Raw genomic sequence first — 23,490 nt, 5'->3', positions numbered from 1 at the left:
GTTGTTTTATTGAACATAACCTCAAAAATAAAAAAAATATTTTCGTGGTAACTATTGATTTCCTAACTTTGGGGATGGGTTCGGGGGGGTTCCTACTCCCTCCCCCCTGCCTATAATGCGTAATTCAAATGCAACCCCATAATTTTATGTTGAAACAAGTTTTAAATAAATACCTACGTAGATGAAAAAATACAATCTAGCCTTTTATCAAATCACATAATTTTTTGAGAAATTTGCGAATTAAGTTATCCAAATATCGGTTACAAATAAGAAGTCCCTATCACAGTTATAAACCCTGGCAGGGTTCAATACATAATAATATCGGTATTTAACTAAACATAAGACAAACTCTTTATTTCATTTACGCGAGCGGAGCTGCGGGCCCGTCTAGATTTAATATGTAAGGCGTACTGAACAACTTTCACAAGCTCTAAGATATTTTTAAATAAAATAAAAAATTAAGAAGTTAATACTTATTATATACGGAGCGTGCGTGAGGGAACTGCACCAAGTGGGCAGCCAGCTGTTAGCTGTGATTATCAGATGATAAATCTTATAATCACCATACTAAATAGTCTGAATAAAAACCGCGATACACTTCTTAGGTAACTCACCACTGCCACTGATCATTGAAAAACAATGAAAATAAAGAAGTTAGAAAAGATCAAATAACGAGAGCTTATCCTATTGCTGAACGGGAGGCCGATTCGACTTCACAAATTCCTGTCAATTTGATCACATTTTAACACAATTTCTGTACGCATCCCGGTCGGACTTATATATTGGTGCGAGCGTAATACGGTACGAGTAATAACATATAACGATGATTTTAATCGGTGATCAGGAAGATGTTTTTCTAACTCAGTAATTGATGTGTTAGATCACGTTCAAGTCGTAATTACATGGAAACAGACTTGTTTTTTTTTTATCATAATTTTAATTTAAGATCAATTTTATCCTAAATAAATAATAAATAAAAATAAAATAAAAATCGTTTATTGTAGACCAACAAAGTCCATAGGAGTGTTAGTAACATTCATCTTAATTGCCTAAAGGTTAGTGTACACAAAGAAAATAAAAACAATGCAGAGAAAACAAAAATATATTAAAACAAAAAACTAAAATTAAAATCAAAACCACCCCGACTATGGACTACTTGTCCCTCCCTACCACTACCTCGACCCAATACTTTGTTAGCGGGTAGTCTAGACGTTCGGCCATACACCTCAGCATGCTGTTGCCACTGCCGCGCACACGTTTTAGCAGTGAGGCTATTTTTTTTCGCCTAATAGCAAAATAGTCGTCCGCCCTTGCTTCGGCAAACATGCCAGATGCACTGCAGTGCTACGGCAGCCTCAACAGCATCCTGAGGATGTTATTATATTGTATGCGTATTGTGTTGTAGGCCTTCTGCGTACATTTCACCCACAGGCTGCACGTGTAAAACGTTTGACAGTAAGCTTTAAAGAGTGTCAGTTTCACCTGTTCGTTACACCGTGCAAACCTGCGGGCGATCATATTGCCTCTTACAGCCATCGCTCTTCTTTCCCTTTCCATATCTGTATCATCATTTAGTTCTACAGTGAGCATATGACCTAGATATTTGACCTTGTCAACTATTTTAAGGGTCACACCCCCCAGCTCGATCTGAGGCAGAGTGCTTATATTATATTTTCGTGCCTTAAAGATGAGCAGCTCACTTTTGGTGGCATTCTAAAATCCTTGTCACTCTACTAATCGGTATCTGTGAGTTATCGCGGTATATAGAGCCTCTTTACAAACTTAATAGCAATTGATAATTCATAAGTAAGAACTTGTCATTGTCATATGCATAAACAAAGTCATAGATCCGTCAAATTTCCCGCCATATCGATGGCACTTGACGTCTCGTAGTTACTTCATGTAGGATGTATTTAGTGGTTATTAGTTTTAATTATGTTTTAACTTTCAATTAATTAAACAATGAGATAATTGCGTGAGACCTAGCCTAATAAGTTTAATTTGGGCTAGATAATAATATTTTTCTACTCCTGATCACCGATTAAAAATCATCGTGTAGAATTTTAAAGTTCGAATGCCACCCCAGTACCCTGTAAATAAGTGGAGATTACGTACAAGAAAGAAATCTTGTGATTCTCGACTCCAATATCGAACTTGTTTTCTTATTTATTAAGGGAGGTTATACGCCCGCGACTGGGGGAGGGGGACGGACAGTTTTGGGTCTTCTTCTGTCTTTTGTAAAACTCATCTTCCTATTTTGAGAAATGACCTTGCAGTATAAAACTTAATTTAGTTGTCGGCGAAGTTGTGTCACGAATAAGAGCTTATATGGATAATTAATTTCTGCTATAATTAAAGCGTCTCGTCTCTCACTAGGGCACTTTCACGCATGTTAAATATTTTATCTTGTAGAAATAAATGGCTTGTACATGGCCACAAAATATTAGTTTATTTTATTTTTGATATATTCCTGAGATTAACACTTGGCAAGCTACACACGTTAAAAGGATTGATGATGACGAAATAAGAAAGTTATACAGTTTCTACGCTCCGTAAACGTGTTTACAAAATAATCCTGAACCAAGAAAGCCTGAAACCAAGGAATTTAATTTGAGTAGCGCTCAAAATTTAGAGAAAGACAAATGTAACTAATGGAATCACACACACAGGTGTAAACAAATTCCCTGACATAATCAAGCCTACATACGACGTGATGTAGTGTGAGCGTGCCTGCATATGTGTGTATGCAAGAGTCCGTTTTATTTGATACTCATAAACTATTTTAAACTTTATGGTACTGAATAAAAATAAAAAATCTGGCAGGCAATAATCTTTGCTTGTGACAAATGAGCCTTCAGCACAGCAGTTATTATGAATAGCTAAAACAATGGCGTGTCTCTAAAAATATTCTTTTTACCACACCAGCTCGGAAAGGCTTACTTTGCACTTCAAAAACCGATAGCAAAGTTGCATTTTATTCACATGTAAGGCAAAGTAATCAAATGCAAATTTTGAGTTGTTTTCTTATGTTTGCTGGTAGATTTTTAAATGATGATTTTGGATGATACATATTTAATAACATTCATGTGGATATGATATGGTTTGATTTTGTTTGATATTTTGCTTCGGGTTGGCGTGGTGAAAAATTTTGTGTTTCACTCGGGGGCAAATTTTGTTTAACCCTCGTGCTTTGAAACCCTCGCAACGCTCAAGATTCCATTTTTCGAATCACTCGCTACGCTCGTGGTTCAATATTGGAATCTTTCGCTTGCTCGGGTATCAATATCAGTGGTTAAACAACAACTTTGCCCCCTTGTAAAACAAATAACTACATATATTATAATTGGAAATGTGACCATTAAAATGTATGCAAATATTGATCTATAATATACCTATAGACTATAAAGAGGGTATTACCAATCGTAATCATTACAAGACAAAAATCGTTTTTGTTTATGTTTAGAGACCGACTGTGAAATATAATCTCATTATTCTCATTTTCGAACTGGAGATGGTTAAGTAACATTTTCTTACACTTTTGTCTTTATTTTTACGTACCATACAGATTTATTAATAGTTAATAAAACAGATAGAGTATAAAAGCACTCTGATAATAATCACAAATTATAACAAAGAATAAGTTCCAAACGATACAATTGCTGAAGCGCATGTGCACGAATCCGACTAAACAAGCAAAAGTCCGCTTTCTGCCAAATAGGCAGCGGCCTCAGTCGCTCCTCGGAACCGCGGCCGCCCGCACGTAGCGCCGCTACGCCTACCCCCTACGAACTTCGCAGGCGCTACGAGTGCTACGACATGTCACACTAAAGTGAAGTTTCCCGCGCTACGCTGCGATGTGACTTGAATGATGTTGTTGGGAAAACTTTTGTTCTGTATACACTTCGGACTTGTCTTCCATGTTGTGATCTGTTACAAGGATACCGCTGGTAAGTGCTATGAATGGAAATGTATCTAGAGAAAGCTCTTTTTTGCTTTCGGAGCGAGCTCTGAAACGCTAAAGTGGAGTAATAAATTTAATATTTATTTCCTTACATTTTTTTAATTCAACCTACAATATTAACATTACCTGAATATATTTTACAACTTGTTCAACTTCACAAGTGGTTTCCTCTTCCTTGCCCTTATGACCTATGTAGTTACTGAAATTGAATAGCAGATTATAAACACTCGTATAATTGGAGTCAATTATCTAATATGTTAATATTTGATCGGATATGTACTCAACTCATTCGCTTGTTAAATTTTAAATAAAACACTTATTTTCGAATTGTATTTTGGTTGTCGCTGGAAAGAGGTCTGGGGCCTATTGCATAATAAATAAATACAAAATCACAATTTTGTATTTCAAATCACTAATAGTTTTAGCTTGTATTTTATTATGCAATCCGGCCCTGATAATTAAATATTAAAGTTTTAAAATTATTAAAATATGCATACTTGTGAGTTTACAGAATGATAATACTATGTAGGTACTTTTGGTTAACATAACATAATTCGTAACATGCGAAAGGAATTAAGATATATCAATCAACCAGGTACCTACTATATTAATTATGCTTCGGTGACATTTGTATAACAGCATGGTTGAGGTTATCGACGTATCAACAAAATGTTGACAGTGTCTGTCTCTTTCAAATACATGGGTTTAAAAGTGACAGTTGCTCTGTCACGTTGATAACCACGTCCATCATACACCAGCAGTCCGTAATAAGTATGATCTCTTGAAACGAATAACCGCCTACCTTCCTTCTGCATTTCAGAAGATTTTATTCAACATAATACTACGTTCTTAGGTAAGCGAATGAGCTTTGGAAAGACAATGCCGCTGGTAGGCGTAAGAAATTATTTTATCTCTTTTATAATGTGATAAGTACTACTTAAATATTTACATTGCATGGTTTTAAGAAGACGAGTAAGTTTATTTGCTATTATTATATTTTACGAATAACTTCAAACAATAAATGAACCGACTTCCAAACAGCAGTTCCACTTTACAAAATGACGCTTTCCGACAGCAAATGCACAACATAGGAACCAAACTCAATATATACGTAATTTAGTTTTCAGTTAATTTTAATTTAACTTATTCATGTAATGTTTCTAGCTAAATACACACGTGCCTTTGAATTTGAAGAGATCTCTCGATTTCTCCAAGATTCCGTCATCAGATCTTGACTTGATGTCAGAAAACATACCCCTTCAAATAAAAAAATATATTTTCGAAATCAGTCGAATAGGTAGTTTCCGAATATTAGCTGAACATACAAAAAACCCTAAGAATTTATAAGTGGAACCTCTTTCTTTTTTTTTAAGTTAGTTATAATTAAAGAAAGAAAGTAACTAGATTCAGTTAACAAATGTAATTTTTTTTATTGAATTAAACGAAACCCAACACTCGCGAGCCGGAATCTGTCAGATAAAAATGTATGTTTCATAAAAAATGTTTTCAAACAGATTTTAAATATCACCAATAAGCCCGCATGAAAACATACAATCTGTATTTAAAAAAATAGGTGACCGAGAAAGGTAAAGCCCAATAAATGTTTTTTCAAATAGGTATACAATACGCTGGAATGATAAGTAATTTTTCACCAAACCAGCTCGTAAAAACTTACTTGTAAAACTGATGAGAAAGTAGCATTTTATCCACGAGAGTGGCAAGGTAATATGATGCAAAGTTTTGAGTTGTTACCTCATATTGGCTTTGAATTGATTTGCCTGCAGGTTCGAATAGACAATAAAGCAATTATTTTGGACGATAAATATTTAATAGCGTGAAACAGCAATTAGTTTGACTGGAAGTTAATAAGATAATATTCATCTAATATTACCTCACAGTCACGGCGATTTTACGTTAGAAATTTCGCTTACCTACTACTTTTGACTTTGTAATTTTTTGTATATTTCCTTTATACCTTTTTTTACTCTTATATCTTAAACGTCTTAACCTACCGTACTAAATGCAGAACTAGGGTGACTGATATAGTTATTGGCCACTACATTGTAAATGGCTACTCCTAAAAAATCAGAGAGAAACGAGCCAATTGCAGCCTTATTGTTAAGAGTGGCCAATTACTATGTAGTGGCCAATTACTATAGCAGTCACCCTGGCAACAAAAAGGGTCAATATGAAGACAACGTAAATTTCAAAATACCTTCTTATTATAATCGGATTAAGCAGCTCGTTTTATTTAAGAGGTACGAAGTGAATAAAATTTTATCTCTCATCAGTCTCGTAATGTCCTTTGAGAGCGAGGACATTTATTATTAACCCACACGCAGCTTGCTTGCGCTGCACATATATAGTCTGTTCGAGATCCTGAAACCGGTGAAAAATAAAGATACTACTCCTAAAAATACGTGTGATACCTCATTAAATTCGTCATGATGTCTAGAAAAATGTATTCGAAGCGTGTATTAGCACACAAAAAATATCAAAAGTTATAAACAAAAAAAGGGAGGAAAAAGTAGTTATTTTTTATTTCTCCAATATCTGAAAAAGTATTAATATTTAAGAAACCAAAATTAATATTACAAAAGAGGAGGATATTTCCAATCAAACATACCATACTTGCAGAACTTTATCTCCATTATTTATACTTTTTATTCAACGCTGAACACAGACAACCGCGCCTCATTTTCGAGAAACGGGCACTGCGTGAAAAAACGATTACGTAACATTAAATATGATTTTAAAGGTATTAAATGTTCATTAAAAAAAAATATGGTATATTTAAAACATGTCAACACATGTAATACTTGTAGAAATTTATCTTAAAGTTATTTTTTCAACAAGTTAGGCAATTGTTAATTAGCAAAATTTTCTCAAACTTCCACCTTTATTGAAAACGACAAAAAATGTATAAATAATTATCGTAAAATTTTATCGCTTTCTCATATACATGTTTAATAAGATCGCGTTAGAATAGTTCTGAATAAAATAATAGTTTGGTTATAATATTGTTCTATATTTTACAATTTTACCTGGATTTTTCGTTTTTCGTCAATTTTCTATGTTATTCTAAAACTTATTTTAAGCAAAGTATTAGCTTTATGAAAACTTTTATAATGTGATCTTATTAGGCATACATATGAGAAGGGTTCTAGATAGCATGAAAATTTTACAATAGTTATTTATACATTTTTTTTTTCGTTTACAATAAAGAAGGAATTTCGAGAAAATTTTGTTCATTAACAATTGCCTAACTTATTGAAAAATAACTTTAAGATAAATTACTACAAGTATTACATGTGTTGACATGTTTTAAATACACCATATTTTTTTTAGTTTTCCAATGAATATTTGATACCTTTAAAAGGATATTTAATGTTACGTAATCGTTTTTACACGCCGCGCGCGTTTCTCGAAAATGAGTCGCGGTTGTCTGTGTTCAGTGTTGAATAAAAAGTATAAATAATGGAGATAAAGTTCTGCAAGTATGGTATGTTTGATTGGAAATATCCTCCTCTTTTGTAATATTAATTTTGGTTTCTTAAATATTAATACTATTTGAGATATTGGAGAAATAAAAAATAACTACCTTTTCCTCCCTTTTTTCGTTTATAACTTTTGATATTTTTGTGTGTTAATACACGCTTCGAATACATTTTTCTAGACATCATGACGAATCTAATTACGTATTTTTAGGAGTAGTATCTTTATTTTTCACCGTTTTCAGGATCTCGAACAGACTAATAAATCGCATACTTAGTACAAGAATATAAAAGGCAAATACTATTTTAGCATTTACTTTAGCATTATATCCACCACACAAAGGCTTATAAAGGGTGCTTTTCCAACGAAGCGTACAAGAGAGTATCAGCTGATTATACTCCCACGGGAGACGCCTTTTAAATTTTTTTTTACTTAAAGTCATGCATATATTTAAATCAATTATATTCGTATTATTTCAGAAATTAATTTCTCTTCCGTGGATTTTAAGCGATTTTATACCATCTGTTTGTGAAGAATAAAAAGAGCCTCTCCGAGTTGATGTAATGAAAAAAAAACTGTACGTAATTATATTGCCATTGGCACAATAAACCCTTATGATACGTATCTTTGCGGTGCGCCTGCCTACCAATACTTTAACACTGGAAACTCTCGTTCATTTTATTACGAAACTACTTTTACTGTGTGTCACTTAGCACACCTGGGTACGATCTTCCTGCAGATTAACTCGTTGCTGAGTGGCTCTTTCTTTTTATAATTTCTAAAATATATAATAAAATGAATTAGATAATAGACCTACGTACCTAAATTAAATAAATTATTTAAGTAAGTAATTTTTTGATAATTATATAATATATTTGGTTAATTTTAGATCATTTCCGAATATCGGGTAATTTCGACAATGCACTCAGATGTGATACAATTATAAGTGATCTTTGGACGTACCCGACATTTGGAAGTGATTCCATATTCGGAGTTACTCCAATATGGGTGCGTCCCACGAGATATAACTACATAATATATAATTTCATATTAATAACATTCACAAGATATAATGAACGTTTGCTATAACATCAAAATCAATATTTTTATTAGGAATAACGGTCAATTAACATAATACTCATTTTGTATAATGATTTTTTATATAACACTCAAATACTCGAAATTCAGTTTATATAACATACATAACGTATATCGATCATAGTATATACTATTTTTTAGTATAATGATTATAAAATATAATAGCGTATGATATACTTAACTCCTACCCCTATACAAAACAAGCTGTTGCCAGAAAAGTAGGTTAGGTTAGGTTAGAACTGCGACCCCTACAGAAAACAAACTGCTGCCAGAAAAGTAGGTTAGGTTAGAACTGCGACCCCTACATAAAACAAACTGCTACCAGAAAAGTAGGTTAGGTTAGGTTAGAACTGCGACCTCTACAGAAACCAAACTGCTGCCAGAAATGTAGGTTAGGTTAGAACTGCAACGTCTACAGAAAACAAACTGCTGCCAGTAAAGTAGGTTAGGTTAGATTATAACTGCGACCCCTACAGAAAACAAACTGCTGCCAGAAAAGTAGGTTAGGTTAGGTTAGAACTGCGACCCCAACAGAAAACAAACTACTGCTAGAAAAGAAGGTTAGGTTAGGTTAGAACTGCGACCCCTACAGAAAACAAACTGCTGCCAGAAAAGTAGGTTAGGTTAGGTTAGAACTGCGACCCCAACAGAAAACAAACTGCTGCCAGAAAAGTAGGTTAGGTTAGGTTAGGTTAGAACTGCGACCCCAACAGAAAACAAACTGCTGCTAGAAAAGAAGGTTAGGTTAGGTTAGAACTGCGACCCCTACAGAAAACAAACTGCTGCCAGAAAAGTAGGTTAGGTTAGGTTAGAACTGCGACCCCAACAGAAAACAAACTGTTGCCTGAAAAGTAGGTTATACAATATGAGCATTATGCATTTTGGTGTTAGATGTTTTGAGTAATATACATTATAAATCTGAGATATTATGAACGGGTAAGTAATATAAGACATAAGAACTTATACTATAATATTCATATTATATACGCTCATATTGTATAAGTTTGTTTTATATACCGTTCAAGGTGTACAACGAACGTTTGATATAACATCAAAATATCTATTTTTGTTAAGTATAACGTTCATAATATCTCAGATTTATAATGTATATTACTCTATACATCTTACACCAAAATGCATAATGCTCGTATAGAATAACCTAACCTAACCTAACCTACTTTTCTGGCAGCAGTTTGTTTTATGTAGGGATCGCAGTTCTAACCCAACCTACTTTTCTAGCAGCAGTTTGTTTTCTGTAGGGGTCGCAATTCTAACCTAACCTAACCTACTTTTCTGGCAGCAGTTTGTTTTCTGTAGGGGTCGCAGTTCTAACCTAACCTAACCTACTTTTCTGGCAGCAGTTTGTTTTATGTAGGGGTCGCAATTCTAACCTAACCTAACCTACTTTTCTGGCAGCAGTTCGTTTTCTGTAGGGGTCGCAGTTCTAACCTAACCTAACCTACTTTTCTGGCAGCAGTTTGTTTTATGTAGGGATCGCAGTTCTAACCTAACCTACTTTTCTAGCAGCAGTTTGTTTTCTGTAGGGGTCGCAATTCTAACCTAACCTAACCTACTTTTCTGGCAGCAGTTTGTTTTCTGTAGGGGTCGCAGTTCTAACCTAACCTAACCTACTTTTCTGGCAGCAGTTTGTTTTATGTAGGGGTCGCAGTTCTAACCTAACCTACTTTTCTAGCAGCAGTTTGTTTTCTGTAGGGGTCGCAGTTCTAACCTAACCTAACCTACTTTTCTGGCAGCAGTTTGTTTTATGTAGGGGTCGCAGTTCTAACCTAACCTACTTTTCTGGCAGCAGTTTGTTTTCTGTTGGGGTCGCAGTTCTAACCTAACCTAACCTACTTTTCTGGCAGCAGTTTGTTTTCTGTAGGGGTCGCAGTTCTAACCTAACCTAACCTACTTTTCTGGCAGCAGTTTGTTATCTGTAGGGGTCGCAGTTCTAACCTAACCTAACCTACTTTTCTGGCAGCAGTTTGTTTTATGTAGGGGTCGCAGTTCTAACCTAACCTACTTTTCTAGCAGCAGTTTGTTTTCTGTAGGGGTCGCAGTTCTAACCTAACCTAACCTACTTTTCTGGCAGCAGTTTGTTTTATGTAGGGGTCGCAGTTCTAACCTAACCTACTTTTCTGGCAGCAGTTTGTTTTCTGTTGGGGTCGCAGTTCTAACCTAACCTAACCTACTTTTCTGGCAGCAGTTTGTTTTCTGTAGGGGTCGCAGTTCTAACCTAACCTAACCTACTTTTCTGGCAGCAGTTTGTTATCTGTAGGGGTCGCAGTTCTAACCTAACCTAACCTACTTTTCTGGCAGCAGTTTGTTTTATGTAGGGGTCGCAGTTCTAACCTAACCTACTTTTCTGGCAGCAGTTTGTATTCTGTAGAGGTCGCAGTTCTAACCTAACCCAACCTACTTTTCTGGCAACAGCTTGTTTTGTATAGGGGTAGCAGTTATAACCTATTTAGTATATCATACGCTATTATATTTTATAATCATTATACTAAAAGATAGTATATACTATGATCGATATACGTTATGTATGTTATATAAACTGAATTTATAGTATTTGAGTGTTATATAAAAAATCATTATACAAAATGAGTATTATGTAAAATGACCGTTATTCCTAATCAAAATATTGATTTTGATGTTATAGCAAACGTTCATTATATCTTGTGAACGTTATTAATATGAAATTATATATTATGTAGTTATATCTCATGGGACGCACCCATTATGAACGTTATACATAATGATCGTTATATACAATGATATTATACTTAAATAACGTTATACTTAACAAAAATAGATATTTTGATGTTATATATAACGTTCGTTATACACCTTGAACGGTATACAAAACAAGCTTATACAATATGAGCGTATATAATATGAATATTACAGTATAAGTTCTTATGTCTTATATTACTTACCCATCTTCGAGCTTATTGCACATGACAGCAGATGTATGTACCTATAGTCTGTATTTTTAGGTATTTAAATAAAAGAAAACAAAATCTACAATCAAAGGCTTCCTTAAGCCAGTTGAGGGTAGATGAAAACATTACACGACCAAATAATATAGGTTAAAGTCAGGTCGTTCAGTGACAGATCCAGGCGGTTTTGTATTTGGCCGGTTAACCAATAATTGTTATAACTACCCGAAAATGTACAAACTATTTGTTTTCTTTTATTTAAATACCTAAAGATACAGATATATTCGTAAAGCCCGCAATTATTTTGTAATATTTTTGTAAAGATATTCCAGTTTAAAACGTGAAATGTTTACTGCCCAAATGTATAAACACATTTTTATATTATTTACATTATAACGAGAAAAAAAAATAGCAACGATAACAACTATGTATAGTTGTATACCTACATAGATATTCTTAAACGCACTTTATATGGCAGCAAAAAAGAAAACCTTGTTTTTCATTACTTTTAGACTGCAACCTGGGAAGTAGAATCGATTAACATCTTCGAAAAATTTCATGCCTGTTGCTAATTTCCCATTTACATGATTTACAGAGTAACAAGATGCACGCTTTATATAAAAGTACCTACTGAGCCTATTTTAATGAGTTATTGAGTCGTATATTATTAAGGATGACTCATGTTAGAACGGCCCGGGTCCGGGCCGAGCCATCCGACACTTCGTTTTCCATAGAAAGCATCACGTGATCACCGGTCATCCGTCATAGAAAATGAAGTGTCGTTTGCCACGGCCCGGACCCGGGCCGTTCTAGTGTGAGTCGTCCTTTATGGTCCGCGCTGTATAATGTCGAGTATTTTATAGGTAAAAAGCTACCATAATGTAAAAAAGAATTCGTATACCTTGCAAAAATGAATCAAATTGACTTCTCAGTCGGGATCCTAACAAATTTCTTACCATTTGTATCCGTTTATTCTACGTCCGTTTTATGAAGATGCTCTACAATCTCTGAATGAAACGTTTGTCATTGGGTTGTCCCGGAGCTCAACTCGCGGCATTTTACCAACTCCATAATCTATGCTTTAGGTTTTTATTCCAAAATCCATCTAAAATTATTTTTACTTAGGTAGGTATTTTTATTTGTTTGTCTCTGCGCCTTTTACTTATTATTACAACTACTACTTTTTAGGGTTCCGTACCCAAAGGGTAAAAACGGGACCCTATTACTCCGCTCCGCTGTCCGTCCGTCCGTCCGTCCATCCGTCTGTCACCAGGCTGTATCTCATGAACCGTGATAGCTAGGCAGTTCAAATTTTCACAGATGATGTATTTCTGTTGCCGCTATAACAACAAATACTAAAAAGTACGGAACCCTCGTTGGGCGAGTCCGACTCGCACTTGCCCGGTTTTTCGTTTCCGTGGTTTATATTGAAATCCGTATCTGACTTACAGGTGTATTCTGATTTTAATAACAGGTTATGAATTAGATCTTGATTGGTTATGGATCTGATCTGTCAGTGTCAAAAGTGGCGTTTTTGGTTGAAGAAATCTCACTATTCTCACATAATGATGTAGACTAATATAGAATACTAGACGGGCCCGCAGCTCCGCTCGCGTAAATGAAATAAAGAGTTTGTCTTATGTTTAGTTAAATACCGATATTATTATGTATTGAACCCTGCCAGGGTTTATAACTGTGATAGGGACTTCTTATTTGTAACCGATATTTGGATAACTTAATTCGCAAATTTCTCAAAAAATGATGTGATTTGATAAAAGGCAAGATTGTATTTTTTCATCTACGTAGATATTTATTTAAAACTTGTTTCAACATAAAATTATGGGGTTGCATTTGAATTACGCATTATAGGCAGGGGGAGGGAGTAGGAACCCCCCCGAACACATCCCCAAAGTTAGGAAATCAATAGTTACCACGAAAATATTTTTTTTATTTTTTGAGGTTATGTTCAATAAAACAACCAAAGCGTACGAAAGGGTAACCAATTTGGACTTTGTCCGTATACATGTTTTTGAGCACTTTGTCCGTATACATGTTTTTGACAACTGTATTTCTTTTTTGACAGCGAGTCGGGTGTGTTGTGAACGCAAGATACCTAACACTCCTCCTCGCTTCGCTCGTCGTCGTACCTAACGGTGACTCTGGCACTGTATTTCGTTCCGTCACTTCCGTCACACGTAATTTCAAACACTTATAAAAAAAAAAACTACGCGTCTCCTAGACACAAATCGGGTGTCGTTTGAAAGGGGTGACCAACTCCTATAAAATGCCACCCTTCCCCCCGCCCCTCCTTATAATGCGTGATCCAAATGCTAACCCAAAATTATTATTTATTTTTATAAGCCCAATTGCAAAAACGTTCATTAGATTAATTTCCGCCTTAAGACGAATATGTACGACCACCGCCCATAAATCGCATTTTCATACAAACGTAAATAGTCCCCATATCCCTGTCTGGATATTGATATTACTTACGACGGCTACGGTGACGCAACGACCGAAAATGAGTCCTGGCTTCCGACACCAGATCACGCCATGTTTCCCGGCCTTGCGATAGCTCTCGCCAGTCGCCATGGCCGAGGTTGAGCAGATTTTGAGCAACCCTTGAGCTCCAAAATATCTGAGCATGCACTTTAACTACATTATAATTTATATTGTTCAGATATTTGTGAATACCTCGGCCGTTCCGATATATCTGATGGGGACTGTTCAGCAAGAAGAAAAAATCCTACCTGGTCGAGTCGTATCGTATTACGCGAGAAAACAGTTCCCGAATTGGTTATATCTGTAAAGTCATTAAAGTATAATTATCATTATCACACATACATTATTACGGGCACCATCCCTTGAACTGATATTTTTGGCCCATCTCGGCAGCCCGTTCCCCGGACGAATGGCAATGTTTGCCGAAGCCGTGAAAGTCAATCTGAATAATATAACTCAAAAAGAAATTTAAAATAATATAATACAAATTATTAACACGATAATCATACGATAATACTAATTTGTAGTCTGTTCGAGGTACGGAAAACGTGAAAAATATAGATAATACTCCTAAAAATACGTGTGATACCTCATTAGATTCGTAATGATATCTAGAAAAATGTATTCGAAGCGTGTATTAGCACACAAAAAATTACAAAAGTTATTAACAAAAAAAGGGAGAAAAAAGTAGATATGTCTTATTACCCAAGTATCTCAAAAAGTATTAATATTTAAGAAACCAAAATTAATATTATAAAAGAGGAGGATATTTTCAATCAAACATTCCATACTTGCAGAACTGTATTTCCACTATTTATACTTCTTTTTCAACGCTGAACACAGCCCTCCGCGCCTCATACTCGGGAAACGCGCGCGGCGTGAAAGAGCGATTACGTAGCATTAAATATAATTTTAAAGGTATTAAATGTTCAATGAAAAATTAAAAAAAAAAATGATGTATTTAAAATATGTCAACACATGTAATACTTGTATAAATTTATCTTAAAGTTATTTTTTCAACAAGTTAGGCAATTGTTAATCAACAAAATTTTCTCGAAATTCCTTCTTCATTGAAAACGAATAAAAAATGTATAAATAACTATTGTAAAATTTTGTCGCTTTCTAGAGCCCTTCTCATATACATGCTTAATAAGATCACGCTATAAAAGTTCTGAAAAAATTAATAGTTTGGTTATAATATTGTTTTATATTTTACAATTATACCTTGATTTTTCGTTCTACGTCAATCTTCTATGTTATTCTAAAACTTATTTTAAGCAAACTATTAACTTTATTAATTTTTTTATAATGTGATCTTATTAAGCATGTATATGAGAAGGTCTCTAGAAAGCGAGAAAATTTTACAATAGTTATTTATACATTTTATTTTCGTTTTCCATAAAGAAGGAATTTCGCGAAAATTTTGTTTATTAACAATTGCATAACTCATTGAAAAAATAACTTTTAAAAATTATACAAGTAGTACATTTGTTAACATGTTTTAAATACACCATATTTATTTTTAAATTTTTCAATCAATATTGAATGTCTTTAAAATCATATTTAATGTTACGTAATGGCTTTTTCACGCCGCGCGCGTTTCTCGAAAATGAGGCGCGGAGGGCTGTGTTCAGCGTTGAAAAAGAAGTATAAATAATGGAAATACAGTTCTGCAAGTATGGAATGTTTGATTCGAAATATCCTCCTCTTTTATAATATTAATTTTGGTTTCTGAAATATTAATACTTTTTGAGATATTTGGGAAATAAGACAAATCTACTTTTTTCTCCCTTTTTTTGTTAATAACTTTTGTAATTATTTGTGTGCTAATACACGCTTCGAATACATTTTTCTAGACATCATTACGAATCTAATGAGGTATCACACGTATTTTTAGGAGTATTTTCTATATTTTTCACCGTTTTCCGTACCTCGAGCAGACTATTGATTGATAAGTCATTTATGGCATTTAAGTCACTCGTATGGTTATAGATAGACTAAGGTTGAGGTTGACAGCACTTTTTATTTTACTTCGTGTAATAAAACGCCGCAATAACTGTATACCAACATGACAAACATAAACATTGGGTATGTCTGTAGCACCACATCAAATAATTTTGTCTGTACCACCACCGAAACGAAACTAACCGAGAGTTGCCGAAAATGGTCGATCATCGTAAAATGAAGATTGTTATGAAATTTTCTTTTGCTTATTGTAAATTAAATACGCATCGAAAGCGATAGTTTTTATGCTCTAGTTCTATTCTCATATCTAGATAATAGATTTAAACAGTTTTTTCTTATCATACGTGCGTCGTATTCGAGATACGTGTCAAAAACTTTTTTAGAAATTTGTAAGGCGCCATCTCGCTTCTTCGCTCGTTTTTTATCTCGTTCTGGTTTTTCGATTTTATATACACGGTGTGGCCTGTAACACGAGCAAAGAATTAAAACATAGATTGTACTCCTCAAACGGTGACACTTTTGTTCAACAACTTTTAAAAATTATGAAGTATTTAGACTCCCTATTTTTCATACAAAATAAATATTATCTTCAATGGACGCCATCGCCACGCCATATTAGTGTGATTGACGTTGCTTGTCACGCCTTAAACATAACAAAATTCGCAATACATTGCGTCTTAGAATAAACATTAAAGTGTAATAAAAATCAAACCACAAGTTATTTTTAAAAGTCGCTGAACAAATGTTGGTCAGTATGAGGAGTACAGCCTACAGTTTAATTTTTTGCTCATGTTACAGGCCACACCCGGTATATGATGATTGACTGATAAGTGTCTGGTCCGATTCACTGTTTTTAATTAAAATTTATGGCCATCAGAATATTTATCGTGTTTTTTGTTGAATTGAAATCAAATTAAAATATGCAGCTGGTGCCCCGATTAAAACTACTGACTTTAACTTAAGCCACTAGAGCACTTTAACAACCCGAACGAGACTAGCTAACTTGTTTCTCGGTACGTAACTAGTACTTGAAGTTTCTTAATGCGAGCTGTCAATAAATACTGTCTAATAGCGAAGGCGTACCCGCTGCGTCAGAAGATAATTACTGCAAAACGCTAGACATAATTTATTTATAACTTTGACAGATGCCGCTTTAGATTTAACCATGAATCCCGAGGAGTCCATAGTTAAATCTATACGTGTACCTACATAGGTAAGTGTAATATTTTTAACCCTTAAACAGGCCTGACGCATTTTTTACTTTTGATTACTGATTCGGGTAGGTAATAGTTTTAAAAGAAAATTAATTTCTTGTTTTTTTTTATCATCACTTATTCAATAAAAATGGATATGATGTCACGATCCTCAGTATTGAGGGGCCGACTGAAGAAGATTCAATAAAAAAATCCCGGTGGTTTTTATATGCCCACTGCCCGTTAACAATGGTGCTACATGGTCCTTATATGGCCACTGCGTGGCCACTGCCTTGTTAGCCATACCGAGTAGTTTTAAGGGTAAGTCACGTGCATATCACATTTACACTTGCGTTACAAAATGCACTAACTGCCAGCACTTGTTTGGCTCGCGCCGATGTCGTGGCTCGTAAGATTGACCGTTGAATCAATATTTAATTTAAAAACCAAAGGAAAATATATTACTTTTGTACTATGAGGGTTCATTTATACTAATAAATCTTACCCTTAAATTTCATGTAAACTCCCTGCAGGGCAGTGGCCACTTAGAAACCACATGAACATGCCCCAAACGGGCAGAGGGCTCATACGAACCCCACATTTTTAGAGCGAATATTTTATCAGAAAACAATAACTAAGGTAAATTATGACTTACTACACATACATTAGCTAATAATCTACCAAAAAAAATACAACACAAAATACTTACAGCATTTTTTTTCGGCGTAGCGAACTTTTATAGCGGGAGAAACGTACAAAAACGGCCATTTGTTGTCGATTTGAAATTGACAACTAAAATGTCAAAGAAATTTGTAATGACACCTTTCATTTTTTTACGTTCGGAAATCACCCACTTTATAGACTTTACGGCAATGACATTTTGCGGTCGTTGTATTTACTCTGCTCGTCAAAAAAAAAAACATTTGTTATGTGGTACCTATAGATACACAACCTGTTTAAGGGTTAAAAACCTACAGCTCACACTTAGTCTAGAGGTATTTATTTATTTATTTATTTAATTTGCTACGTTAGTAATAAAATTAATCTCTCTTTTTGGGCGAGGCCTATTAATTTGGCGCATAATGGGGTAACTTTGCACCGCTAAGTAAACTATAGGTAGGAGCAAAAATACCCCAAACAATGGGTATCTTGTGCTCCTTATTCCTCATAGCTTCGTTTTATATAAAGCAACATTTCATACAGTTGATTTATCGATAAAATATGTGACATAAGATGTTCTTCTTAATTTTCAATTCGTCTGAATATTTAATAATGAACATAATTAATTTATAACTTTGACAGATGCCGCTTTAGATTTAACCATGAATCCCGAGGAGTCCATAGTTAAATCTAAACGTGTAGGTACCTACATAGGTAAGTGTAATATTTTTAACCCTTAAACAGGCCTGACGCATTTTTTACTTTTGATTACTGATTCGGGTAGGTAATAGTTTTAAAAGAAAATTAATTTCTTGTTTTTTTTTTATCATCACTTATTCAATAAAAATGGATATGATGTCACGATCCTCAGTATTGAGGGGCCGACTGAAGAAGATTCAATAAAAAAATCCCGGTGGTTTTTATATGCCCACTGCCCGTTAACAATGGTGCTACATGGTCCTTATATGGCCACTGCGTGGCCACTGCCTTGTTAGCCATACCGAGTAGTTTTAAGGGTAAGTCACGTGCATATCACATTTACACTTGCGTTACAAAATGCACTAACTGCCAGCACTTGTTTGGCTCGCGCCGATGTCGTGGCTCGTAAGATTGACCGTTGAATCAATATTTAATTTAAAAACCAAAGGAAAATATATTACTTTTGTACTATGAAGGTTCATTTATACTAATAAATCTTACCCTTAAATTTCATGTAAACTCCCTGCAGGGCAGTGGCCACTTAGAAACCACATGAACATGCCCCAAACGGGCAGAGGGCTCATACGAACCCCACATTTTTAGAGCGAATATTTTATCAGAAAACAATAACTAAGGTAAATTATGACTCACTACACATACATTAGCTAATAATCTACCAAAAAAAATACAACACAAAATACTTACAGGATTTTTTTTCGGCGTAGCGAACTTTTATAGCGGGAGAAACGTACAAAAACGGCCATTGTCGATTTGAAATTGACAACTAAAATGTCAAAGAAATTTGTAATGACACCTTTCATTTTTTTACGTTCGGAAATCACCCACTTTATAGACTTTACGGCAATGACATTTTGCGGTCGTTGTATTTACTCTGCTCGTCAAAAAAAAAAACATTTGTTATGTGGTACCTACCTATAGATACACAACCTGTTTAAGGATTAAATTAACCTACAGCTCACACTTAGTCTAGAGGTATTTATTTATTTATTTAATTAATTTGCTACGTTAGTAATAAAATTAATCTCTCTTTTTGGGCGAGGCCTATTAATTTGGCGCATAATGGGGTAACTTTGCACCGCTAAGTAAACTATAGGTAGGAGCAAAAATACCCCAAACAATGGGTATATAGTGCTCCTTATTCCTCATAGCTTCGTTTTATATAAAGCAACATTTCATACAGTTGATTTACCGATAAAATATGTGACATAAGATGTTCTTCTTAGTTTTCAATTCGTCTGAATATTTAATAATGAACGTTTAAAAAATATTCAAAATTTCGTTAAAGTGGAGAAAATATTGGAGCAAAGTAGGACCATTTTACGGTTCTTTATTGGATTCTCTTGTTATGCGTACACGTGTCTCACACAGGAAGTTCCAGATGTAAAGCGGTGAGACAATGTGACAAGTACGAGTATATCTGCGAATTGTTATTGTTTTCAACCCTTTCGTTCACCTGATCCGGCTTAGCGGCGCGAGCTTTTAGTGCACACACGCCTCGTCTCACTCACTCACAAACTCCTACATATACCTACAACAATTATGTAGAAGCCCGTAACATTGTAAGTGAAACACGAGGGAACAAAATACCTTCAACCGTTCAATTCTCAAACAAAGGAAACGTAAGCTACTCTTTTATTATTGATGACTATTTGTGGTCTCGCTTTTCTAATGTACTTTCGGATTTAAACGAATGCGACAAGATAAATATGCCAAAGGGCTTTTAAACGTTACGCGTCTTTTTGAATCGATGTTTAATATTCGTTTATTTTCGTGGAGATTAATTTATGAAGTTTTATTACACGATATGACAAATAGGGTAGGCTGGTGTAGGCGTAATGCTAGATTTGTATTACTTACTTATACTTGCTTAAATGGGCGCTACCAGTATTTATTACGTGCTGCTAAGTAATAAATAAATTTATTTTGATAATACTTCCTTCTTTTCAGTTTAAAAGGCAAATATTTGTAGATACTATAATATCTCCTCAGAGATAGCTGGTCTAAATCTATATTATGGCCAGCCAAGAAATTAAAAGAGGAATTACTACCATTTTAGTGATAATTCGCTTATTATGACCTATGACCTTCGTAATTGTAAGCAATCACGCGTATTATTATTTATTTAATTGTACCTACCTACCTAAGAGACAACGTAAAAAAACTCAAAACGGCGCGTTTTCCCAGAGATAAGACCTAGCTAGATCGACTTTTTGCCCCCGAAAACCCCCATATAGAAAAATTTCATTGAAATCTTTAGAGTCGTTTCCGAAATATATATATATATATATATATACAAGAATTGCTCGTCTAAACATTTAACGTGTCTAGTATAAGAACACTTTGAAAATATTTATTTTGTGATGTAACCTAAACTGGTTTTTCCATTGGAACATTGCAGATAAGATAAAGATAAAGATAAAAAATAGTTTATTCAAGTAGGCATATTACAATGCGCTTATGAACGTCAAATAAATCTTTACCGGCTCCAACCGTACACCTCTGCCCCGAGAAGATTTAAATCCCCCCTCAATTGGAGGAGGGTATCCCAATATGGGACCGGCAACAAACTCGGCGGGACACATCTTTTCAAAACATTATTACATCTTATAATTAACATGCATTACGAGTAATTAAGAAAAATACAATTTAAATTAGTATAGAATTCATGCAATTATACTCAGTGACTCATCATCATCATCATCATCATCATCATCAGCCTACTCTCGTCCACTGCTGGACATAGGCCTCTCCTATTGCACGCCATTGAGCACGATTTGCGGCAACTCTGATCCAGCTCTTGCCAGCCGCCTTGCGAAGGTCATCGCTCCATCTAGTCTGAGGGCGTCCTACGCTACGTTTGCCGATGCGCGGTCTCCACTCCAGAACTCGCCTACCCCAACGGTTATCGGTTCTACGGCTAATATGACCGGCCCACTGCCACTTCAGCTTGCTAATCCGGTGGGCTATGTCGACGACTTTAGTTCTCTGACGGATGACTTCATTTCGAATACGATCCCTCAGAGAGACTCCGAGCATAGCCCTTTCCATAGCTCGCTGAGCGACTTTGAATTTATGGACCAGTCCTACCGTGAGTGTCCACGTTTCGGCTCCGTATGTCATCACGGGTAGGACGCACTGATTGAAGACTTTTGTCTTCAGACTTTGTGGGATTGATGACGTGAAGACTCGACGCAGCTTCCCATATGCTGCCCAGCCCAGCTGTATCCTTCTATTCGACTCTTTCTCGAAGTTGTTCCTTCCTAACTGCAGTATTTGCCCGAGGTAGACGTATTCCTGAACAACCTCGAGAACAGCCCCTTGTACTGCAATAGGTCCCGGAGCAACACGTTCGTTGAACATAACTTTCGTTTTGTCCAAATTCATCCGGAGACCTATGCGTTGAGAAGAATCAGCTAGACCGGTCAGCATATGCTCTAAATCCTGCAACGTCTCAGCCATGATGACGATGTCGTCCGCAAATCGCAAGTGTGAGATGTATTCGCCATTAATGTTAATACCATGTTCCTTCCAGTCGAGCGTTTTAAACATATCCTCCAATGCATTTGTGAACAATTTGGGGGAAATCACATCCCCTTGTCTCACACCACGATGCATGGGGATAGCCTTAGTCTGCTGGTTTTGGACTTGGACGGCCATGGTAGCTGCGTTGTACAGACATCTCAACACTTGGATATATCGCCAGTCGACTTGGCATCGCTGCAGGGAATCCAGAACAGCCCAAACTTCAATGGAGTCAAAGGCTTTCTCATAGTCCACAAATGCTAAGCACAGGGGCCGATTATACTCTTCAGTCTTCTGTATAATCTGCCGCACTGTGAAGATGTGGTCTATGGTGCCGTATCCTCCTCGAAATCCGGCCTGCTCCGGTGGCTGAAATTCGTCGAGTCTTCGTGCTAGGCGGTTCGTGATGACCCTCGAAAACAGCTTGTAGATGTGGCTTAGTAGCGAAATGGGTCGGTAGTTCTTCAATAGGGCCTTATTTCCCTTTTTGAAGAACAGCACGACAACACTCCTACTCCACACCTCTGGAGTTCTCCCATCGAAGAGAACGGCGTTAAAGATGTTCTGGAGCTCCTTCAGTGCAGGTTTGCCTCCCGCTTTCAGAAGCTCAGTTGTAACGCCGTCCTCGCCGGGGGCTCTTCCATTTTTTAGCTGTCTGAGGGCCATCTCGATTTCGTCAGTGCTGATTTCTGGCAAGTCTTCGGTAAAGTGGCGGATCAATGTGGCTCTAGAATCCTCATTTTCGGGATCTGGTTGAGATGCATGCGAAGCGTATAGCTGGCCATAGAAGGATTCGATTTCAGAGAGAATCCCCGACCGGGACGATACAACAGCCCCACCAGTTGTGGTCAGCTTCGTCAGGTGGCTTCTTCCAAGGGACTGGACAAAAACTTTTGACCCCCGATTCTGCTCAATCGCTTGCTCAATGAAGCGTGTATTGGCGCACCGGAGGTCACGTCGTACTAGTTTGCCAATCCTCTTGTTTAGAGCCCGTCGCTCTGACGAAGTGGCAGGTGGGTCTTCCCGTCGTACCTTCATGAGCCTGAGGGTTTCCTCCGAAAGCTTCGACCTCCCGGCTTTACGCTGTACTTCGCAAAATCTCGTACCTTCATCCCTGAGGATTCCAACCACATTCTTGAGGGTCTGGTTTATGTCAACGGCATTTGTGGTTTCCACGGCAGCGAATCGGTTCTCCAGGTTCGACTGGAATGCTTCAGATCCTACCATGGTTTGGAGCAGGCTAGGTCGGAGCCTGGACTTCATCAAACGGACACGTTCGAGCTTATAGTTGATATTCAGAGAGCCTCTAACAAGTCGGTGATCACTACCGGTGTTGAACCTGTTGATCACTGAGACGTCTCTGAATATATGCTTTTTGTCGGTTATGATGAAGTCGATCTCGTTTTTTGTCATAGTATCGGGGCTCCGCCAT

The 23,490-nt window shown here is 36.0% G+C and overlaps 1 protein-coding gene across 1 annotated transcript in view; it reads left to right on the top strand.

Annotated features, from left to right (window-relative positions):
- The first annotated feature begins 3,622 nt into the window (after positions 1–3,622).
- Positions 3,623–23,490, top strand: part of LOC134805222 (lachesin-like) — a 50,944-nt gene continuing 31,076 nt past the window's right edge. The window contains exon 1 of the mRNA XM_063778533.1: positions 3,623–3,947. Coding sequence (XP_063634603.1) covers positions 3,866–3,947 — 82 coding nt within the window. The 5' untranslated portion in view covers positions 3,623–3,865. The remainder of the gene's footprint in view (positions 3,948–23,490) is intronic.

The sequence above is a fragment of the Cydia splendana genome, chromosome 2 (genome assembly GCF_910591565.1).
Source record: "Cydia splendana chromosome 2, ilCydSple1.2, whole genome shotgun sequence".
NCBI classification, from domain to species: domain Eukaryota; kingdom Metazoa; phylum Arthropoda; class Insecta; order Lepidoptera; family Tortricidae; genus Cydia; species Cydia splendana.
The sequence above is the reverse complement of the archived record's forward strand: the minus strand, read 5'-3'. Positions and strand labels throughout refer to the sequence as shown.